Source organism: Pagrus pagrus (assembly GCF_965226575.1).
Source record: "Pagrus pagrus genome assembly, chromosome: 10".
Classification (NCBI taxonomy): domain Eukaryota; kingdom Metazoa; phylum Chordata; class Actinopteri; order Spariformes; family Sparidae; genus Pagrus; species Pagrus pagrus.
The window spans coordinates 31,908,420-31,926,816 of record NC_140194.1 but is presented as its reverse complement, the minus strand read 5'-3'; the positions used below and the strand labels follow the sequence as shown (position 1 = coordinate 31,926,816).

The following is an 18,397-nucleotide window of genomic DNA, read 5'->3' as shown; positions in this document are numbered from 1 at the left end:
TACTGCAAGGGGCCACTGAGCAAAACTGAAAGCAAAGTTGTGCGGTACAGATACATCGAGTTCTAAATAACACATTCATCATTCTAATTCTGAGGTAAGTCTGGAGAAAAATAGTCAACAACCAAAACACTCCCCTCTTCTGCAAGACCTCCAGGAACCACTGTTTAACAGACATGAATTTTATTAGTGAGCATTTTGCCATCTAGTTAACAAGAACGACTTTGAAACCCACCAATAAAATGTATTAGCTTGGTTTCTATCAGATATGGAACAGAGGCCAAGTTAAACTTGTTTTGCATCCTTCAAGCTCCCCAAGGCCAAGGTGGAGCTGTGAGAAATCTGATGTGCAGATCGATTTGCTGAACAGAACAGCTGGCTCTCAGAGGGACCCATCCCATAGAACCACTGGCTAAACCTGGAACTGCTCTACACTGCAGGTTTGATCAATGAGAGCTCTCGTCACATGGAAAGTGGATACTACATTGTTACTGCAATAAAGCAAAACTATTATTAAAACATCATATTCAGTCAACAGACTACACCCATTTAGTTCTTTTTATTATGTATTCTCTGCAGGTAAAAATATGTTTTCAAAGTGCATTCGAACAATGTTGAGTTGGCACACAACAGGTGTCTTCTCTGTCAATTTTTGACAATCTACACACCAGCAAACACAAATCAGCAACTCACACGTGTTGTTTACCTTAAACAGCCCAGCTCACAATTATTGACGTCAGATGCTCTAACTTACAGCTAGAAAATCATGAATTCTCCACTGACGTAATGGACACAGTGACATCAACCAGGACTTGGAGGGGGATTTGATACAGTGTTAGCTACACTCTGATGTACACTCCAGAGCATTTTCTGTCATCATTGTAGACATTAAGTCTTCTAAATCTTAGAGAATAACCCAAATGGTTTTCTCTTGGTAATTAGTGAACAATGCCAAAGAATTCAATATGGAAACCACAGATAGAAAGATATATTTAATTTTATTGATCCTGCATGAGAAATAGTTAGAAACCTTCCCTAACCATCTTTAACCAGACATAAGTCAGCGATTACCTAGTGTCTGAATCTTGAATGTTTTATTCTAGCAATTTGAAGATGGTTTGGGTTATGCTAATATCATTAAAATGTGTCTTGTGATGAATAAATATTATAAATTAGTTGGCGAACATGAACTCTGGAAGCTCAGTGCAAATTACTCTTTTTTTTATGGCTTTGTTAGATGAGACAGTTTAGAGTGATGACAGGAAACAGAATGAGAGAGAGGGGGGATGACATGCAGCAAGAGGCATCAGTCCAGATTCGAACTCTGGGCCACTGCGGCGAGGTCTCTGTGCACGCTGTACCAACTGAGCTACTGGGGCACACCTTAATACACACCTTACTCATTTTATTTTGTGATCATTGATTAAATATCTCAAGATAACATTGTTGGTTTTTCATGATCTAAGTTTGACTTTGTTTTTAAATGTAACTTCCTGAAGGTTATGTCTTATTTTCTTAAGTAAATAGTGGAAAACAATTCTTAATGAGTAACCAGAATTTTACATTGGCCGAGACAAGAAAAATATTTTATCTTATAGGTCCCATATTTCAGGGTTTTGATACTTTCAGAGGATTTTTATAGCACCCAGGCCTGCTTTGTAATCAAAAAAGACATGGAAGCCTTACCTTGCACAACATGGGACCTTTAAAGTAACTGTCTAAATATCTTGTTTTCTTCAAGTGAATGAATAAATGTACATTTCTCATGAGAAAACAAATCAAATCATCAAAGATCTACTGATATAGTGAGTTAAAGCTCTTGTTTTCTCAGAACTATGGTATAAAGTTCAATTTTCATTAGAAAACAAAAGGTTGTTTCTTGAGATATTGGGATTAAGGCCTTGCTCTTGAGACGAGATAAAAATCTCTAAACATCACATTAAACACTGAGATAACACAAAAATGATTGCAAACAAAGCTGCTCTATGCTTCTGCACTGAAGGCCTCTCATGCCCTTGTAAACAAATTTGAATGGCTCAGCCTTTTTAAAATCAGACATTTTTTCAAATACTGTCTTAGAGTATTAACAAGAGACAAAAAAAACTTTTTTGAGGAAACAACAAATCAGTCACGGTTTTTCATCACATTCGAAAATATTAATATAAAAAAATGAACACAAAAATGGCAGGTCCAATACAAAACAGATTAGGGTCAAACCTACAGGTTTTATATACTGCAGATGTACACAGTTACACAAACATTATTATTATTTTTTATTTGATAACATCTGCGGCTGTGCAAGCTTTCAGATCCACTCATAATTCTTCCTCTCATGTTGTGGAGGACAGTTCATGTCATTCTTTCAGTCAGTCTCATATTGATGATGGCTTTATGATTCCCTTGGCTTTATCATATAATAATGTGCTTCAGTGAATATTTGGCGATTGTCCATCAACCATGAACCCCTCAGAAGTAAAAAAGCAAACTACAAAAAAAAAATACAAACTGGGGCTAGGGGAACATCTGTCCTTGATATCATACATTGTTCATGCAACAGATGGAACACATAACAAGTCTTTTAGACAATTGTTATCTGTGCATTCATATTACATTAACAACTTCCACAGTTCTGAATTGTGACTCATAATTATGAGAGCTTAAAAAATATTGTTCTCCCAGCAGTCTCTCATAAGCTACAGTATTTCACCTGTCATTATGGAGTAGTATTGGTTTCTTTATCTCATTATGGGAAGTCCTAGAACTACAACACATAGTATAATAATGAAGAAAACGTCACAAAATATCATATGGAAGTCATAACTCTGAGAAAAAAAAAAAGTATTAAAAATAAATGGATAAATGGCTTAAGATTCATGACATGAGAAAATGGACAGTGAGGCACATTTTACCTATATGAAGGATGGATTATGGAATGGAACTAGAATTATGGACTAAATATAACCCATGAGTTGGACATAAACAACTTAGGCAGTGGATTATTACAGAAGATATAAAATCTAATATATTCAAAAATAGCTGAGCATTCAAAATTTCATATGCTGTGAGCAAAAATATAAAATATATTAAAATAAACAATCTAGTATGCCTGTGCTCCCATGATTCACAAAAGTCAGCACTGAAAAACAGCTGAAATGTTAATGAAAGCAAACGAAATCTCAAACAATCCAGTATTTGAGAAATAGTTTTATTTGCTGTTAACCAGTTACCAAACCTGGTTTCTGTAACATCTACAAATCATCTAAATGTCACTTGAGGTCTCCGTGTCTGAGGTTTAACTTGAATGTACAAGTTCTGTTTAGCTGAACCAGTTCTATATTGTGGCTGAGATAGTCAGATGCTAGATGATACTGCATCAGCCCTTGCGGCTAGCCAGGCAACCGTATGTTGAATCTAAAAAAAAAAAACAGCCTGTCCAAAATACTGACCATACAGGGCAACAGTGAAAGCAGGTTATTAGGACCAATATTTACATTTATCATCAGGTAGTGACCTATAGTAGTCCACTTAGGAAGGAGGATGGTGTGGATGGTTGCATCAAACAAGTACAGGACTTTGACCCAGCAAACCATTCAGCTATGTACTTAGATAAACTAAAATTATCCATGTAAAAGATGAACTGCATAGCATTTTCAAATGCACTTAACTCGGTTTCACAGCAAATAAAACATTTCCCAAAATATTTGACTGTGTCTGTGATGAAATGAAAGGCATTAAACAAACAGAAACAGCAGCAACAACCAAAATGCTATTACAGCAACATATAAAGGTCTGCACATACCATCATTGTCAGTCAGGTTCCACATGGTTATACTAAAGTTAATTTGAATTCGCCTGTTGTCTTAACAACATCTCCACACCTTTCCTCACTATTTGGATTGTATTGAAATGTTTTCTTAAGAAAGCTTCAGTGAAAAAGTGATGTATGATTATTTCCACCAGTATAAACAATCCAAGGTGCAACATGAATTGATTCAGGGTGGGTACAGCTGATTTTGGAATGGGAAGAATGAAGACCTCACTGCTGTTCTGCCTGATGTGATATCTTTGAAATAGTTGATCAAGTTCCTGAAAAGGAATAGTGTGTAATAGGGATGGTTCTTATTACATCTCAGTGTGAATTGAATGAGGCAGTTTGTTTTAATGTCTGACCTTCTTCCAGACAAACAGATTGAATGAACAAGGCCTCTGCTGCCCATAATGTGCACATAGCAGAAAAAACACTGAGCTAACGTTATCAGACTGACTGATGAAAAAATCATCAACTTCATGATTTGACAAAACTGCATAGTAGTCTGTCTCTCTGGCCTACCGACTAAACCAGACACCACACTATACTCTGGCCCTGACCGGGAGCATCAACATACCAGGCCACAACTGGGGAACTGAAGAGCAATGGAAATACATCTTTCACTCTGTTCAGCTGGCAGGAGCACCTATGTAAAATTCTAATGTGTTTAGGAGATAAGGGTTTCTACATAGTTATTTACTTTTGATTTAAGAATGGAATGGAAGAATGGAATTTATGCTTTAAGCCACTGAGGTCAGATCTTTTTCATGGCACACTACTGCAATTGGTTGGGATGGTATTTCACCAGACAGCTGCAGTTTAGGGTTATTCAACTGCAATTTATGTATTGCATATAACACAATAGGATCATGTATTCATTAAACAATACAAGTGAGAGTTGCTAAAAGCCCCATTGATGTGCTATTTTCCACATGTGACTGTTTCATGGTACACGTCTGGGTTCATTACCTCCGCCGTGTCTATTTCTGTTTTGGCTGTTTTTTATTAGTTAGATTACACAAAAACTGAGTGAATTTCAACAAAACTTGGATGGAGGAAGGGTCTCGGCTGAGAATAGACCCCATTAACTTTTGGCACGGATCCAGGCATTTTCTTTTCACTTTCTTTCTCTCACTTTCACAGTTATGGAGCTATGGGTGGTTTAAGGTGGTTTACAGTTATACAGGGCTATTGAGTTTGATATTGGATAAGGTTTGACCATTCTACTGAGCAGAGTAAGTCATTAAACCATTACTAGAAAATGAAAGCAACATCTCAGACATAGTATACACAAATATGCTTTGGTCCTTAAAAGGGCTGTGACTTTTATTTGAAATTTGAATGTTCATTCGACCCTAAGAAAAAGTGCATTAAGTTATACAGGTTGTGTAACATTAACCTGAAAGAATTACCTGTTTGACTTATTGAAATAGTGACAACACTAGTTTTAAATGAGCACTAGACCTGTGTGTGACTACATTCATCTGCAAAGGGACAATTTTTTAACATTTTTCAGCCTGAGATTATAAAGGAAAAACAAACAAAAATTAAACCTCAATTAACTAGGCCATCTATTGAGCTTTCTACCACCTCAAACACATCCCGATTGGTCCAGCCACCCTAGAACCAACTGTAGCTGGACTGACGAGTAGTGTGCAGGAGATTCTGTTGTGGCCCACTTGTAAACCCCGTTAGACGGCTATGCAAGTACTCATAAAACTGGAGTTACATCCAGGTAACCTCTGTTTATGTTGCTCAACATTTGGAAAAAATGTGAAAAGCCAAACTTTTCACATTCAAATTATCAAAGAAAAATGCAGGAAAGACAAGAGCACTAAGTGGAACAGTTATGATAGAAACAGATCAGTGACTGCTTCAGAGTCAGTTCAGTGAGCTATCGGGCAGTTTAGTCCATTTCTGCTTCTCTCTGAACTGTCGAACAGCAGCACTGATCACCTTGTGAATTCACAGCACCACTGTGATACTATCCAGTCGACCTTCTATTCAGTCTGACTCCAAGTGCAAAAACTATTTCCACCAGTTGTGCTTATCCCCTCACACCCCAGAGTCTGTGTACATGCCATTGATCAGGTAGTCCACCTGGGTGTAGTCCTTCCTCCTGTAGCTCTCGTAGGCCTGTGTGATGAACACAGCCACAGTGACCAAGAAGAAGAGCAGGCCAAAGAGCAGGACAGCGAGTAAAGATGCTGTATCCACCAGCTGCCTAGTCAGAGCAGCCCCCGCTACTTCTACCACTGCAACCCTTGTACCCGAGGCAACAGGCTTATTGTGATTGGTAGGATGAGTTATGGTACTGGTAACAGTTACGGTAGCAGACCCTATGGGTGGAGAGGTGGTCTGAATTGGTGGCACCCCAGTACTTGGGGCAACTGGCTGTTGCGTAGCAGCTGATGATGACGGTGGAGGTGACTTCATTTTATCTGTAGTTGTGGTGACTGCAACAGCTGTAAGTTTAACTGTTGCTTTTACGGTTGTTGCAGGTTGTTGTGGTGCTGCTGCTGTAGATGTTGTTGTTTTGGTTGTTGTTGTAGTAGCAGACACTGGTGTTATTGTGGTTGTAGTAGTCGGTTGTGTGGTTGTGGTTGTGGTTGTTGTCGTAGTCGGTGGTGTGGTTATGGTTGTAGTAGTCGGTGGTGTGATTGTGGTTGTTGTAGTAGTCGGTAGTGTGGTTGTGGTTGTTGTAGTAGACGCTGGTGTGGTTGTGGTTGTTAAAGTAGACGCTGGTGTGGTTGTGGTTGTTGAAGTAGACGCTGGTATGGTTGTGGCTGTAGAGGTTACCAGTACAGGGGTTGTGTATACATTCCTAACAGGCTCTGCAGTTGTGGATGTAATAGTACTAGTGCTGGTAATGGATCCAGTATAAGCAGCCTGTGTGGGCAAGCCTGTGGTGACCGTCTCTGGTGATTGAAGCTGATGGCCTAGTGATACTGGCTGTTGATTGGATGGTGAGGCTATCGATGACTGGTTTCCTCCTGCAGATGGGATGGGCTGATTTAGGGATGCTGCAGTTTCATTTAATCTGTGACTGAATGAGTCCAAATTCTTCTGTGGTGGTAATTGTGCCCCTTGAGTGGCATTGGTCTGTGAGGAATCCATAACTGCTGCATTTTCACTACCACCATCACCACCTGAGGAAGAGAAAGTTCCATTAATGACTTCTCTCAATCAATTATAAAATATGATAAAACAAAGCAAAATAAAATAAACAAACATTCTTATTTACATACTTGCATGTATAAATGTCCTTTTTTAATGGAAAAATTAAGCATAATAAATGAAGTCTTATCATTGACTTTGTATGTAATCTAGTCACACAAATAATTTGTGTTGCATTTGGTCTGAACACAGCATTAGTCCCTCCCACCGAGGATTAGTGGAGACGCAAGTGCACCATGGGAGCAGAGAGGAGACGAGGAAATATCCAAATCGCATACTTTTTCTTTTTACTTTTAGTATGTACTGCAGCTGCCTTTACAAAGTACATACTGTTGTCTGCAGTATGCATACAATTGGGACCTTCTACTTCATCATGACAATGTGCCATAAATTTCAACCCTCTTGCTCCTACAACCAGTACAGTACAAAGAATGTAGTACTGACACTTACTGTAAAGGATAACTATCGTTTTTTACAACCTGGACCTTATTTCTAGCAAAATATATGATCATTTACTCGCCCAGATAACTTTGGTGTCATTTGGAGTCGTTCGGACGAAATTAGATCCAGTGTAGCGCCGGTATATCCATATAATGCGAGTGATGGGGCACCGAAACAGAGCCTCTATATAACGCATTATCAGCCACGAAACTAGTTCATTTCACCAATATTTTGTTACGATACGCTAGTGCTATTCCCCTCTGAGTCCGGGCTCGTCCGTTATCAACATCCGGGGTCAAACTAGCAGTAGCAGCTACAGGTAAACAAGCCAGGCTGCTCAGAGATGACATCTTCCAGGTCAGAGGTAGTGGGTCAACCTACAGACCCCGGATGTTGACAACAGACGAGCCCGGACTCAGAGGGGAATAGCACTAGCGTATCATAACAAAATATTGGTGAAATGAACTAGTTTCGCAGCAGATAATGCTCATAGAGGCTGCGCTTCGGTGCCCGGATCACTCGCATTATATGGATATACGCGACACTACACTGGATCTAATTTCGACGACGCCAAATGACACCAAAGTTATCTGGGTGAGTAAATGATCATATATTTTGCTAGAAATAAGGTCCAGGTTGTAAAAAACGATAGTTATCCTTTAAATGTGCTTTCGTTAGTCATTGCAGTGTAAGGGAACACTTCAATCACACAACCGATCTTGATGAATGAATGATTCAAGTTGAAAATCTTTACTGATGTACATTGTACAATTTGTTGAAAAAAATTTGAAACAACAACGGACAGTGTACCAAAATCATCAACCCATTGAGGGCTGGATTCAAAATCACACCAAAAATCTAAGTAAAAAATTGAAATCACAGGCTGATCCAACAACTCATAATGAGACTCAGTAGTGTGTATAGCCCCCGCGTGCCTGTATGCACTCCCTACAACGTCTGGGCAAGCTACTGATGTCTCGATGGATGATGTCCTGGGCATCAGTGAGCTCCTGTACAGTCTGTGGCGGTACTTGGCAGCATCGGATGCACCGATACATAATGTCCCATACACACTCAATTGGATTTAGGTCAGGGGAACGAGAGGGCCAGTCAATCTTCACTGAGGAGCTTTGTCATTCTTGGTGGCAGGGAGGCAACTGCTGTGATCAAGCTCTTCTCCAGACACAGTCTGTTTCTTTGCTTTGTTTTGATCACAGTTATTGCAGAGAAGGAGGCCTCACATAAATATGTGGAGGCAAAGGGTAGTAGCTGCTCCAAAGCTTTCTGTCCCAGGACAGGGTGCTCCTGCTTCACACACACCCAAAACTGTGTAAGTGTGAACATGGCAAACTTCATCTGGAGGCCACGGTCAGATGACACTTCCAAGAGTTTTTCCTGACAAGTGACAGGTAGCTTGCTTCTGTTTGCTTCGGACAAGAGAAATGGGTTTCTAACCCAATCCAGCTGTGCAGATTTCTCCTCCATGTCAGGAAAGTACGAATGAAAATCTTGAATCAACTTGGTAAAATGTCCCACTATGACCGACTTGACTGGAGATCTGTCCACATCCTCACTAGAGAGAAAATCATCCAGCTGAGGAAAGCGAAGTGAAGTCCTCCTGTGCACAGGCCCTTCTCCACAGCTCTGCTTTCTCCAGGAAGCCACCCACCTTGTCATACAGGTTTAAAATGCTGGTGTCCTTGCCCTGCAGAGACATATTCAGTTCGTTCAGTTTGCTGAATATATCTGCCAGATAGCACAGCTTTGCAAGCCAGTCTGTGTCCTGGAACAAGGTGGCATGGGGAGATCTGTGGCGTGTACTTCGGTTCGTAATTCCAACAGCCGGTTGAGTATTCTCCCTCGAGAGAGCCAGTGAACTTCTGTGTGCAGCAGCAGGTGTGTGTGTTAGCTCCCATATTTTCACAGAGGCGGCGAAACAGGCGTGCATTAAGTGGCCTTGACTTTATGATGTTGATCATTTTGATGCTGTCGTTCAAAATGTCATGTAACACAGGGCTCATTTTCTTGGACGCCAGTGCCTCCCTGTGTATGACGCAGTGAGTCCACATCACATTGGGGTTTTCTTTTTTAATGCGCGCTATTAGTCCTCTCACGCTGTCCGTCATTGATGCTGCTGCGTCTGTGCAGATGCAGCTGCAGGATTTCGTTTCCATAGAAAGTGGCGTTGACAACATCAAATATGTCCTCTCCTGTTGTTTTCCCCTCCAAACTTTTGCAGAATAGTATGTGCTCATAAATGTCATCAGTATCAACATATCTCACAAAAGCAACAAGTTGTGCATTTCCACTGACATCTGTGGCTTCATCCAGCTGGTGTGAAAAAGAGTCGCTAAGTTTTCCCACAACTTGCTAGACAATGTCTCTTCCCATTCTATCTACTCTGCGGCAAATGGAGTCATTTAACAAAGGCACAGTCTTTAATTTCTCTGCTGCGTTTTTGTCCAGCATAGTCTCGGCCAGCACAACAGCCACTGGAAGGAGCAGGTCTTCAGCGATAGTGAATGGTTTCTTGGCTTTAGCTACGAGCAAAGACACTGCGTAAGATGCCTCCAGGGCTTTGGCTGATGTCGTGGAGGCCTTCCGCATCGTGTCTTGAGATGACCTGAATTCAGAAACTTTCCTCTTAAAAAACTCAGGTGGCTTACCAACATGACATCCATGTTTGGTCTTGAGATGCCGCTGCAGATGTGCTGGCTTCATGCAACTGTTAGCTAATTCCTCCCCACAGAAAAAACACAGTGCTTTTGGGGGGTTGCAACTTGTGGACGTAAATCCCATTAAAACGTATGCTCCAAGATACTGCCGGAATTTTGCCGGCTGTGGTTAGGTTTTCTTTGGCACTTGTCCCTCCGTGTTTTCAACAGCATTGCTGCTACGCTTCAACCACGACTCCATCGTTCATCGTTTGAGTTTTCAAGAGATTGACAGGCAATGCCAAGTGGCATATGACAGGTTGGGTCAAACCATCCTGGTATGGGGGAGACTCTGGGTTTTTAGGATAATGAAATTGAATAGCTTACTGAATATAAAATTCAGTTTATGGACTTACACTTATATTTTACTGAAATATTTATTAAATAATTATTTTTAAAGGATTTTTGCATGGATGCTACTTTTAAAATATATGTATATTTTAAAATCTCACGTACCCCCTGGAGTGCCTTCACGTACCCTTTTGAACCACTGTTCCTTTGGCTCCATCTAGTGGCCAATACAAAGAACTCTTATATCCACTCAGGTAAGGATGTTAAGAGTACGATACATTTCCAGCAGTGCCCCACTATGTAGAGTCTTACAGATCAGTTGTTTCCATATGGCAAATTCTTTCTCAGTTGAATCAAGGGTCTAAGGACAGACAATGTCGTTCACTGTACAGATTGTGAAGCCTACTGAGTCAATGTGATTGTTATGGGCTATATAAATAAAATTGATTTGATCGATTTTAAATGGCACATTAATTAAAGGTACAGGATGATAGAGGAAAGCAATGGAACACGAAAGTGATTATAACTACATAATGTTTTAATCACTCAGGTAAGAACCTTCCAAAGGTAAAGGGTTAACCAAGTAGTGGTTAGGGTAAGTCACCAGAAAATTAATGTAAGTATATGTCATTTCCCTAAAAGCAGCAGCCTCAGCAAGTTTGTGCACGTGTGTGTGTGTGTGTGTGTGTGTGTGTGTGTGTGTGTGTGTGTGTGTGTGTGTGTGTGTGTGTGTGTGTGTGTGTGTGTGTGTTGTTGATCTGTAAAAATACTTATTGCTCTTCATTACTTGTCACTTTATTGTAAACTCTTTTGTCCATGTCTGGATCTGGTAGGAATTCTGGCTCATTTTTTCCAGTGATCTGATTGGTCAGTAAAGACATTTTGGCAGGTATCTATGCTCTCTTGATTTCTGATCCTCTCAGAAATCCGTTTGTGGTGTCTGATGACACAAAAGTAGTTTTGGGGGTTTTTTTAACAGAAGGAGTAACAGATTAGGAGAAAAAACATGTTACAGCGTGATCACATATGATACACTCCTTAGTGGAGGCGTCTCAAACCACCGGCCCGCGGGCCATTTCTGGCTCACCCTCCCCCTCCATCCAGCCTGCAACCTGATGTCAAAAATATAATGTAATCCGGCCCACGGATTTAATAATTTTTTTAACTTAATATTTTTTTAGTTGTCTCACACCAATTTAAACAACTCCTTCATATGCACTTGAAATAAAAAACACAACTGTTTTTTTAAAAATGAATTTCATGTGACGCACATGTCAGCTTTTGATGAGAAGACAGCCGGCTCAGAGTCGTACTTGTTTGGCTGTGAAAACCAAAGATGTCTCTTTTCAAAATGAAAGGAAAGTGGATGATAAACACAGACCTTTTCTAGACAGGTGGATATTACAATATTTTTTCGTGGAGTTTAGTGAAAATGCTACCTGCCTGATATGCAAGAAAAAACTCACTGTTCTAAAGGAATATAATCTCAAGCGTCATTACTCGACTAAACCTAGATAACAATATGAGAAGTACCTGGGAGAGGAGAGGAAACAACTGCTACATAGAGGACTTTTGTCTCAACAGGGTCTTTGCCATAAAGCGAAGAAGGACGCTGATGCTGAATTTGATGTATGGGGAAAATATGTAAATACATAAAAATGCATAGAAACTGCTGTTTGAATTTTTTTTGCAAATGTGATGAAGTACAAATGAATTCAGGGATGGCATATTTTAGTTCAGTGCAAGGTTTACTTTAAAAAGTTATTTATATGGACAAAAGTTTGGAACTAACTGTTAAAAAATAGTATAATATATATACTAATATTAGCATTATTCTGTTAATGCTAAAAATAACACAACATTTTTAGAAATACTGTCCTTTCTTGAAGTACCGGAACACTGAAGTGGCCCTCCTACGAGATAACAATACCAGCAGTGGCACCCAGCTCTATGAGTTTGAGACCCCTGGTGTAGTGTGATGTGAACTGGTGATGTGAACTGGTGAAACCCCATGCTTAACTGTCAATCAAACCCTGCACCTGCACCATGGGTATCTATGGTGGGCCTCCTTACCCTTTGAGTCAAATAAAAATATGGCTTAGATCCTAAATATAACTACAGTTTCAAAAAACAGTAGTCTGTCAGTAGTTAATAGCCTTTTTTGCAGGCTTCCCTCTCTTTTCTTGAGATGATTTTCAAGGACTTTTCCAGGACATTTTCAGTGACGTTCAGTGAGTATATATACTAATATGTAATGTAAATATACGACTATGTTCCTCTCTGGGAAAGTCCAATTTATTATTTATACTTATTATATACCTATACACAATGCAGTCTCAATGTCCCACCCACAGCACTAACTGATTGGTGACACTTCATGAGTAATAGCCAATCAACACTGAAGGCTATGTCACAGACAGGCAGGCGGCTCCAATCAGTTAAAAACATTGCTGCACTTACAATAAACATCACAATCTCATGATCTACTTCTGTGATGGAATGTACGTCTGTTCTCCCAGTAACACCGCTGGAAATACCCAGAGTCCTAACTCTATGAAGGCGAGAGTGTCAGTTTTTAAATCAGTCGCTCCGTGTCACACAGTGTTGAGTAAAACCCAGAGTGTATCCGTCTCGTCTTTTCACTGCAGCTCTGCATCCACATTTAGGGAATTAATAAAATAAAAGTAACAAAGATAGTAAAACTGTATTTTACCACATGATGGTTAAAAAACTGAAGTTAGACTCTAAAGTCTGAGTCGAGTTTGCTCAGAGTATTAACTGCCACTGACTGTTATCAGTTTATCAATGCATACAAAAATTGCTGCATCTTTTGTTATGGCTATGATTTCTGTGATGTTGATATGTTTTCTTGCAGTAAATCCGCTATGGCATGATGTGTGACAGGTGTGTGAGAGGGAATGTATTCAAATGGGTGTGCACCTAGCCAGAAGGTGACTGGAACACCAGCTACTGGAACCTAAAGGTGAGTAACTCTTTCATGGTGCCAAGCACACTCATAATGGAAGTATTGACACAGATGTTAATTTACATATTTGTAAAGGCATTTTTGATATCAGCTGTAGCATGTAGCCACAGCTCCTTTTTAAATGAATCCTGTTCATAATGACATGCAGAGGGGCAGTTAGCTTGTGTTGTTCTGAGCTGTGTTAGGGTGCCGGCTGTACCTGGGTCCTTTCTGGGTACTGAGGCGGAGGAGTCAGTGAAGAGCAGCAGCAGGCAGAGGAGGTAAAGACATACCGATGGACTCGGCTGGAGCTTCTTGGGATACAGAGACATGTTGGGCTGGTGGGGCCACAGACACACACACACACACACACACAACACACACACACACACACACACACACACACACACAACCTTAAAAGGACACACTCACATAGGCCAGGATACAATTTACACACACATCAGATGCAGTCAGGGGCACACACACGGAGTTGATGATAAGATGAAATGTGAGACCAGGAGGAAGTGAAGGAAGTATCCAATTCTTGGACCTACACATGACATAAACACAAACACAAGCAGGTGTCAACAGCAGCCATTAGAGATACTGTTATGTTTTAGATTTACCTGACAGACAGCTAGTGGTTTAATTACATTTTATTGCCTGAAGAAAATCTACTTGAGCGATGTGACCCATGCTTATGACAGATGCATTAAATCAACATATACCCCTTCCACACTGGACGAAAAACCAACTTATACCCGCTAACACTGAGCTTTTGACTTAACTGTGAATGTGTACAATTGGCATTTGTGTACAAATGCACTCCTGCATCAATTGACTCTGCAGCAGTCCCTGGTGTTTATCGGCTCCGCCTCCAATCAGCTGTGATGAACACCCAGGTGAACACACTAATATTTGCCACTCTTCAGATGCGATGTTATGACATCAGCTGAATATGTAATCTGATGATGTATATGATCTGCTGCTTTCTACTGTACCCTGCTCTTGTAGCACATTTGTAATGATTAACGGAAAGAAAAAAACCCAGAAGGGAAAACTCATCTCCTGGCAATGTGAAAAAGTCAAACACCTTTTTTTTAATAGCAAATTTACCCCATTGATCTTACGAGGGATCCAGAGACAGTGTCGGAGACTAACTAGCACCCGTCTCACTTCAATAGGGATAGAACTACTTAATTGTGCAACTGTTCTAAACTTTCTAAATTTTATTGGACAGAATGGCTTAAATTATGACTGCCAAACGAGTTATTTCGTAGGGGTTGCGAAGCTCAATAAAAGTATCCACCGTTGTATAGCTGTTTTTTTCACAATGTAAAGTAGGAAAAAAGTCCTTTTGGGCCACAGTGCATCATTTGACGCTGTAATTACACAGTTTGGCCACTACGAACATTGGCTTTCAATTTGGTTCTGGTGGCTTGGTTTATCCGCATTTAAAAAAACCTGCATATACACGCTCATTTTGGTGTAAAATTTGTAATACAGTCAAATTTACTGTTGTGTTAAAGTTATGTTATCATGTATTTATTCATTTAAATATGCATTAACAAGAGTTGAGCAACCTTTGAAAAAGGCTAGGTCTGGAGTTTTTATTACTCTTTTGTTAATATCAAAAACTTCTGGATGTTAGTCTATCTCTCAATACTTTCTAACTTCATTGGTGTGTCTGTGGAATACAGCTCCAAGCCCACTGATTCCTGAAGAAGACAGAAAACTTTTAGAAACACCTCACAAATACGTAGTTTGATAAAAAAAATTAAAAAAAACTGTGTGAAAATGATGTGATAGAAAGTAGGGCTGCACAATGTATAATTTCAGCATCAACATAACAATGAATGACGTGCAATGTCAAGTAAGGCAAATAATGGAGAGGATGGAGAGGGATGAGGAGAGGGAAACAGACACCTGACCCATGGTGTTTGCTCTCGGTTCATATCAATTAATGCTGTGTGCTTTACCTCTGTAAACTACCATTTCACAATGACATGTTAATTATTGAGTATGTTCTGTTGCTTTTTACCTGCAGACATAGAATGTACTTTCATTTGTGAAACCCCACCAACCCACCCTGCCAAAACTGCTTGATCCACCAATTTTCCAGATCCACCACTGACATACACAAAAGTCAAAGTCAGCTTTTGATGGTACAAACCATGTAGACCTGAATTTAACAACACAAAAACATGAAATCATGCATTTCAAATGAAAAGTCACTGGGCTCTTATAATTAGACGATGAGGAATGGTTTAATTCAGCCTCAGAACAACTTTGCATGGCGGCCTGCCCTAAATGTAAACAGACAGCACTCAAAGGTCGGTGCACCTGCCTACGTGGAGAGAAGTGTGGCAGACTCTCTGCCTGAGTCAGCACTCAAGTTTCCATTAAACCGAGTAAGCCTCAAAGAGAAAGCCAAATTTCATTAAAAATGTGGCTTTGTAACGTTGACTCGGGTGATTCACAGAACAACGAGCAAAGTCATCATTGGAGTTTCTGTTACCCAAAGCCAGCGAGCACCATGTGGAACCTGTAACGGTCCAGAAACTACGAATGTATTAAGCTAAATAGTGTAGTGGGTCAAGGCGTGCTAACATGACACTGACCAGAATACCCAAATCTCAGCTGTAAACCAGTCAAACCCAACTGGGTAATGTGTGTGCTGTGTCAATAGGCTAACGAATAACAACAATAGAACACGGAAATATTAATTACTGGCGCTAACGCTGGGCTAAGTAAAAGCTTGCAACTATTGAAGTCCTTAACGCCGACTTACGTTGAGATGGGTAAAACTGTTATCGGAAGTCCCAAAGACCATATTCGACTAATACTAACACAAACATGTAGCCAAACAGTTTAACCTCAAACTGCTAAGATAACATCTTGACCTGCTCAATTAACGGTGAGTGAAACATGTATAAAGTGCCGCAGGTGTTCAGTGTACAGGTTGGGGTTAAAGAAGTTAGGTTAACGTTAAATGATGAACATATATCCCCCTGAACACAGAGAGGCAGTTAGCTAACATCCACATTGTAACAGTAGGCTAATCAAGCTTTAACAAGCCATTTTCTTATCTGGATAATCTAATGTAACCGTTAACATGCCAACTACAATTGTGATTTCGGAGACTTACCGGCAATATGTTGTAACTGATTTATTAAACAGAACAAGCACACACAAGTGCCCAGTCTGAACTCAACACTTCCTGCTAGCGTGAGGTAAGACTTCTTCTTCTTCTTCTTCTTCTTCTTCTTCTTCTTCTTCTTTTGGTGGTTTATGGCGGTTGGCAAACAACTTTTAGGTGTGCATTACCGCCACCTTCTGAACTGGAGTGTGGATCAGAATGGTATACTACGACTACTGGTAGAGGATCAATAAAAATAATAAATAAATTAATAATAATAATAATAATAATAATAATACTAATACCTATATTCTTTTAATAAGTCCAGTCTTTTCTAATAAAATAAATATTGCCTTGTACCCCACGTGCCCTGAGTTCAGTTGTAATATTTCTGTAATACTAAATTTGATTTGCTCCCTACTGAGTCTGTCTTTTAGAATCCTCCTCTGCCACTGATACTTAGGACAATTCATAATTACATGCTCAACTGTTTCTTGATAATTACACTGTACACACATACCAGTTTCATGTTTCCCAATTACTTTCATCGCACTGTTTAGTCCAGTGTGCCCAAATCTCATTTTTGAAATTATATCTTCCTCTTTTTTACTTCTACTATTTTCTCTCATCCTTCCTACCTCCCTTTGGATACTGTAGAACACTCTACCTTTATTTTCCTTGTTCCAACCCTCCTGCCACTTCTTTTTTCATTTCTACTTTGATTATGCATTTAACTTCTGCCTTACTATAGTTACATTTACTTCTACTTTTTAAATTTTTTTGCATATTTGTCTGCCATTTCATTTCCATCTACACCTCTATGGGCTGGAATCCAAGTGAACTTCACAATTACTCCTGCTTTGGTAATTCTATGCACAGTTTGAGCTATTTCCACCAGAATATCTTGTCCTCTCTTTTCCCGTGATAACGAGTTAATTTCATTTGTTTTCTCGAGATCTCAAATTATTATCTCGAAATAACAACTGCTGTTTTCCCGAGATAACGGAATAATTTACTTGAGATCTCGAGATAACAAAACTTTGTTTTCCCGAGATAACGATATAATTGATTCAAGATCTTGAGCTGTTGTAACATTAATTCAACCCTTCATCAAAAACTAATTTAGTATAGAAAGCATAAATGCACAAAGCAAATAGACTTACCTATAGTAGTGTTCAAGAAACCCATCTGCCAGCATGCCATGCCACTTGTGTGTGATGGAAATCTCAGGCCTATCATATCACAGTCATTATCTCGATATCTCGAATTAATTATTTCATTAATTCGGGAAAACAAAGTTTCGGTATCTTGTGATCTCGAGAAAATTAACCCTATTATCTCGGGAAAACGGCAGTTGTTATTTCGAGATGATAACTCGAGATCCCGAGAAAACAAATGAAATTAAGTCGTTATCACGGGAAAACGGAGGAAATAGAAATGTATGAATGCATGGCCATTTAGTATGGAAGCCCTAAATTAAGAAATTAACTTGTTATCACGGGAAAACGGAGGAAATAAAATGTATGAATGCATGGCCATTTAGTAAGAAAGCCCTAAAGGGCCATGCATTCATACATTTTATTTCATCAAGTTAATCTAATTTGTTTTCTCGAGATCTCGAGTTATTATCTCGAAAAAACAACTGCCGTTATCTCGAGATTACAGGGTTATTTTTCTGGAGATCACGAGATAACGAAACTTTGTTTTCACAAATTAATGATATCATTAATTTGAGATATCGAGATAATGACTGTGATATGATAGGCCTGAGATTTTGGGAAAACGGTGGAAATAAAATGTATGAATGCATGGCCCTTTAGAAAGGGCCATGTATTCATACATTTTACTTTCCTCCGTTTTCCCGT

General features: G+C 39.6%; 1 protein-coding gene across 3 annotated transcripts; it reads right to left on the bottom strand.

Annotated features, from left to right (window-relative positions):
- Positions 1 to 541: 541 nt before the first annotated feature.
- Positions 542 to 16,632, bottom strand: cUnh11orf24 (chromosome Un C11orf24 homolog). Of its 3 annotated transcripts, XM_084363243.1 has the most exons (4): positions 16,542 to 16,632; positions 13,878 to 13,943; positions 13,614 to 13,731; positions 542 to 6,954 (listed from the first exon to the last, which is right to left on the bottom strand). In XM_084363243.1, the coding sequence occupies exons 3-4, from the start codon at positions 13,723 to 13,725 to the stop codon at positions 5,861 to 5,863; spliced, it is 1,206 nt and encodes a 401-aa protein (XP_084219369.1). In that variant the 5' UTR covers positions 13,726 to 13,731; positions 13,878 to 13,943; positions 16,542 to 16,632; the 3' UTR covers positions 542 to 5,860. The 3 variants fall into 3 exon arrangements, with proteins under 3 accessions (XP_084219369.1, XP_084219368.1, XP_084219370.1); XM_084363242.1 differs by having other exon boundaries at positions 13,614 to 13,943; XM_084363244.1 differs by lacking the exon at positions 13,878 to 13,943.
- Between the last annotated feature and the right edge of the window lie 1,765 nt (positions 16,633 to 18,397).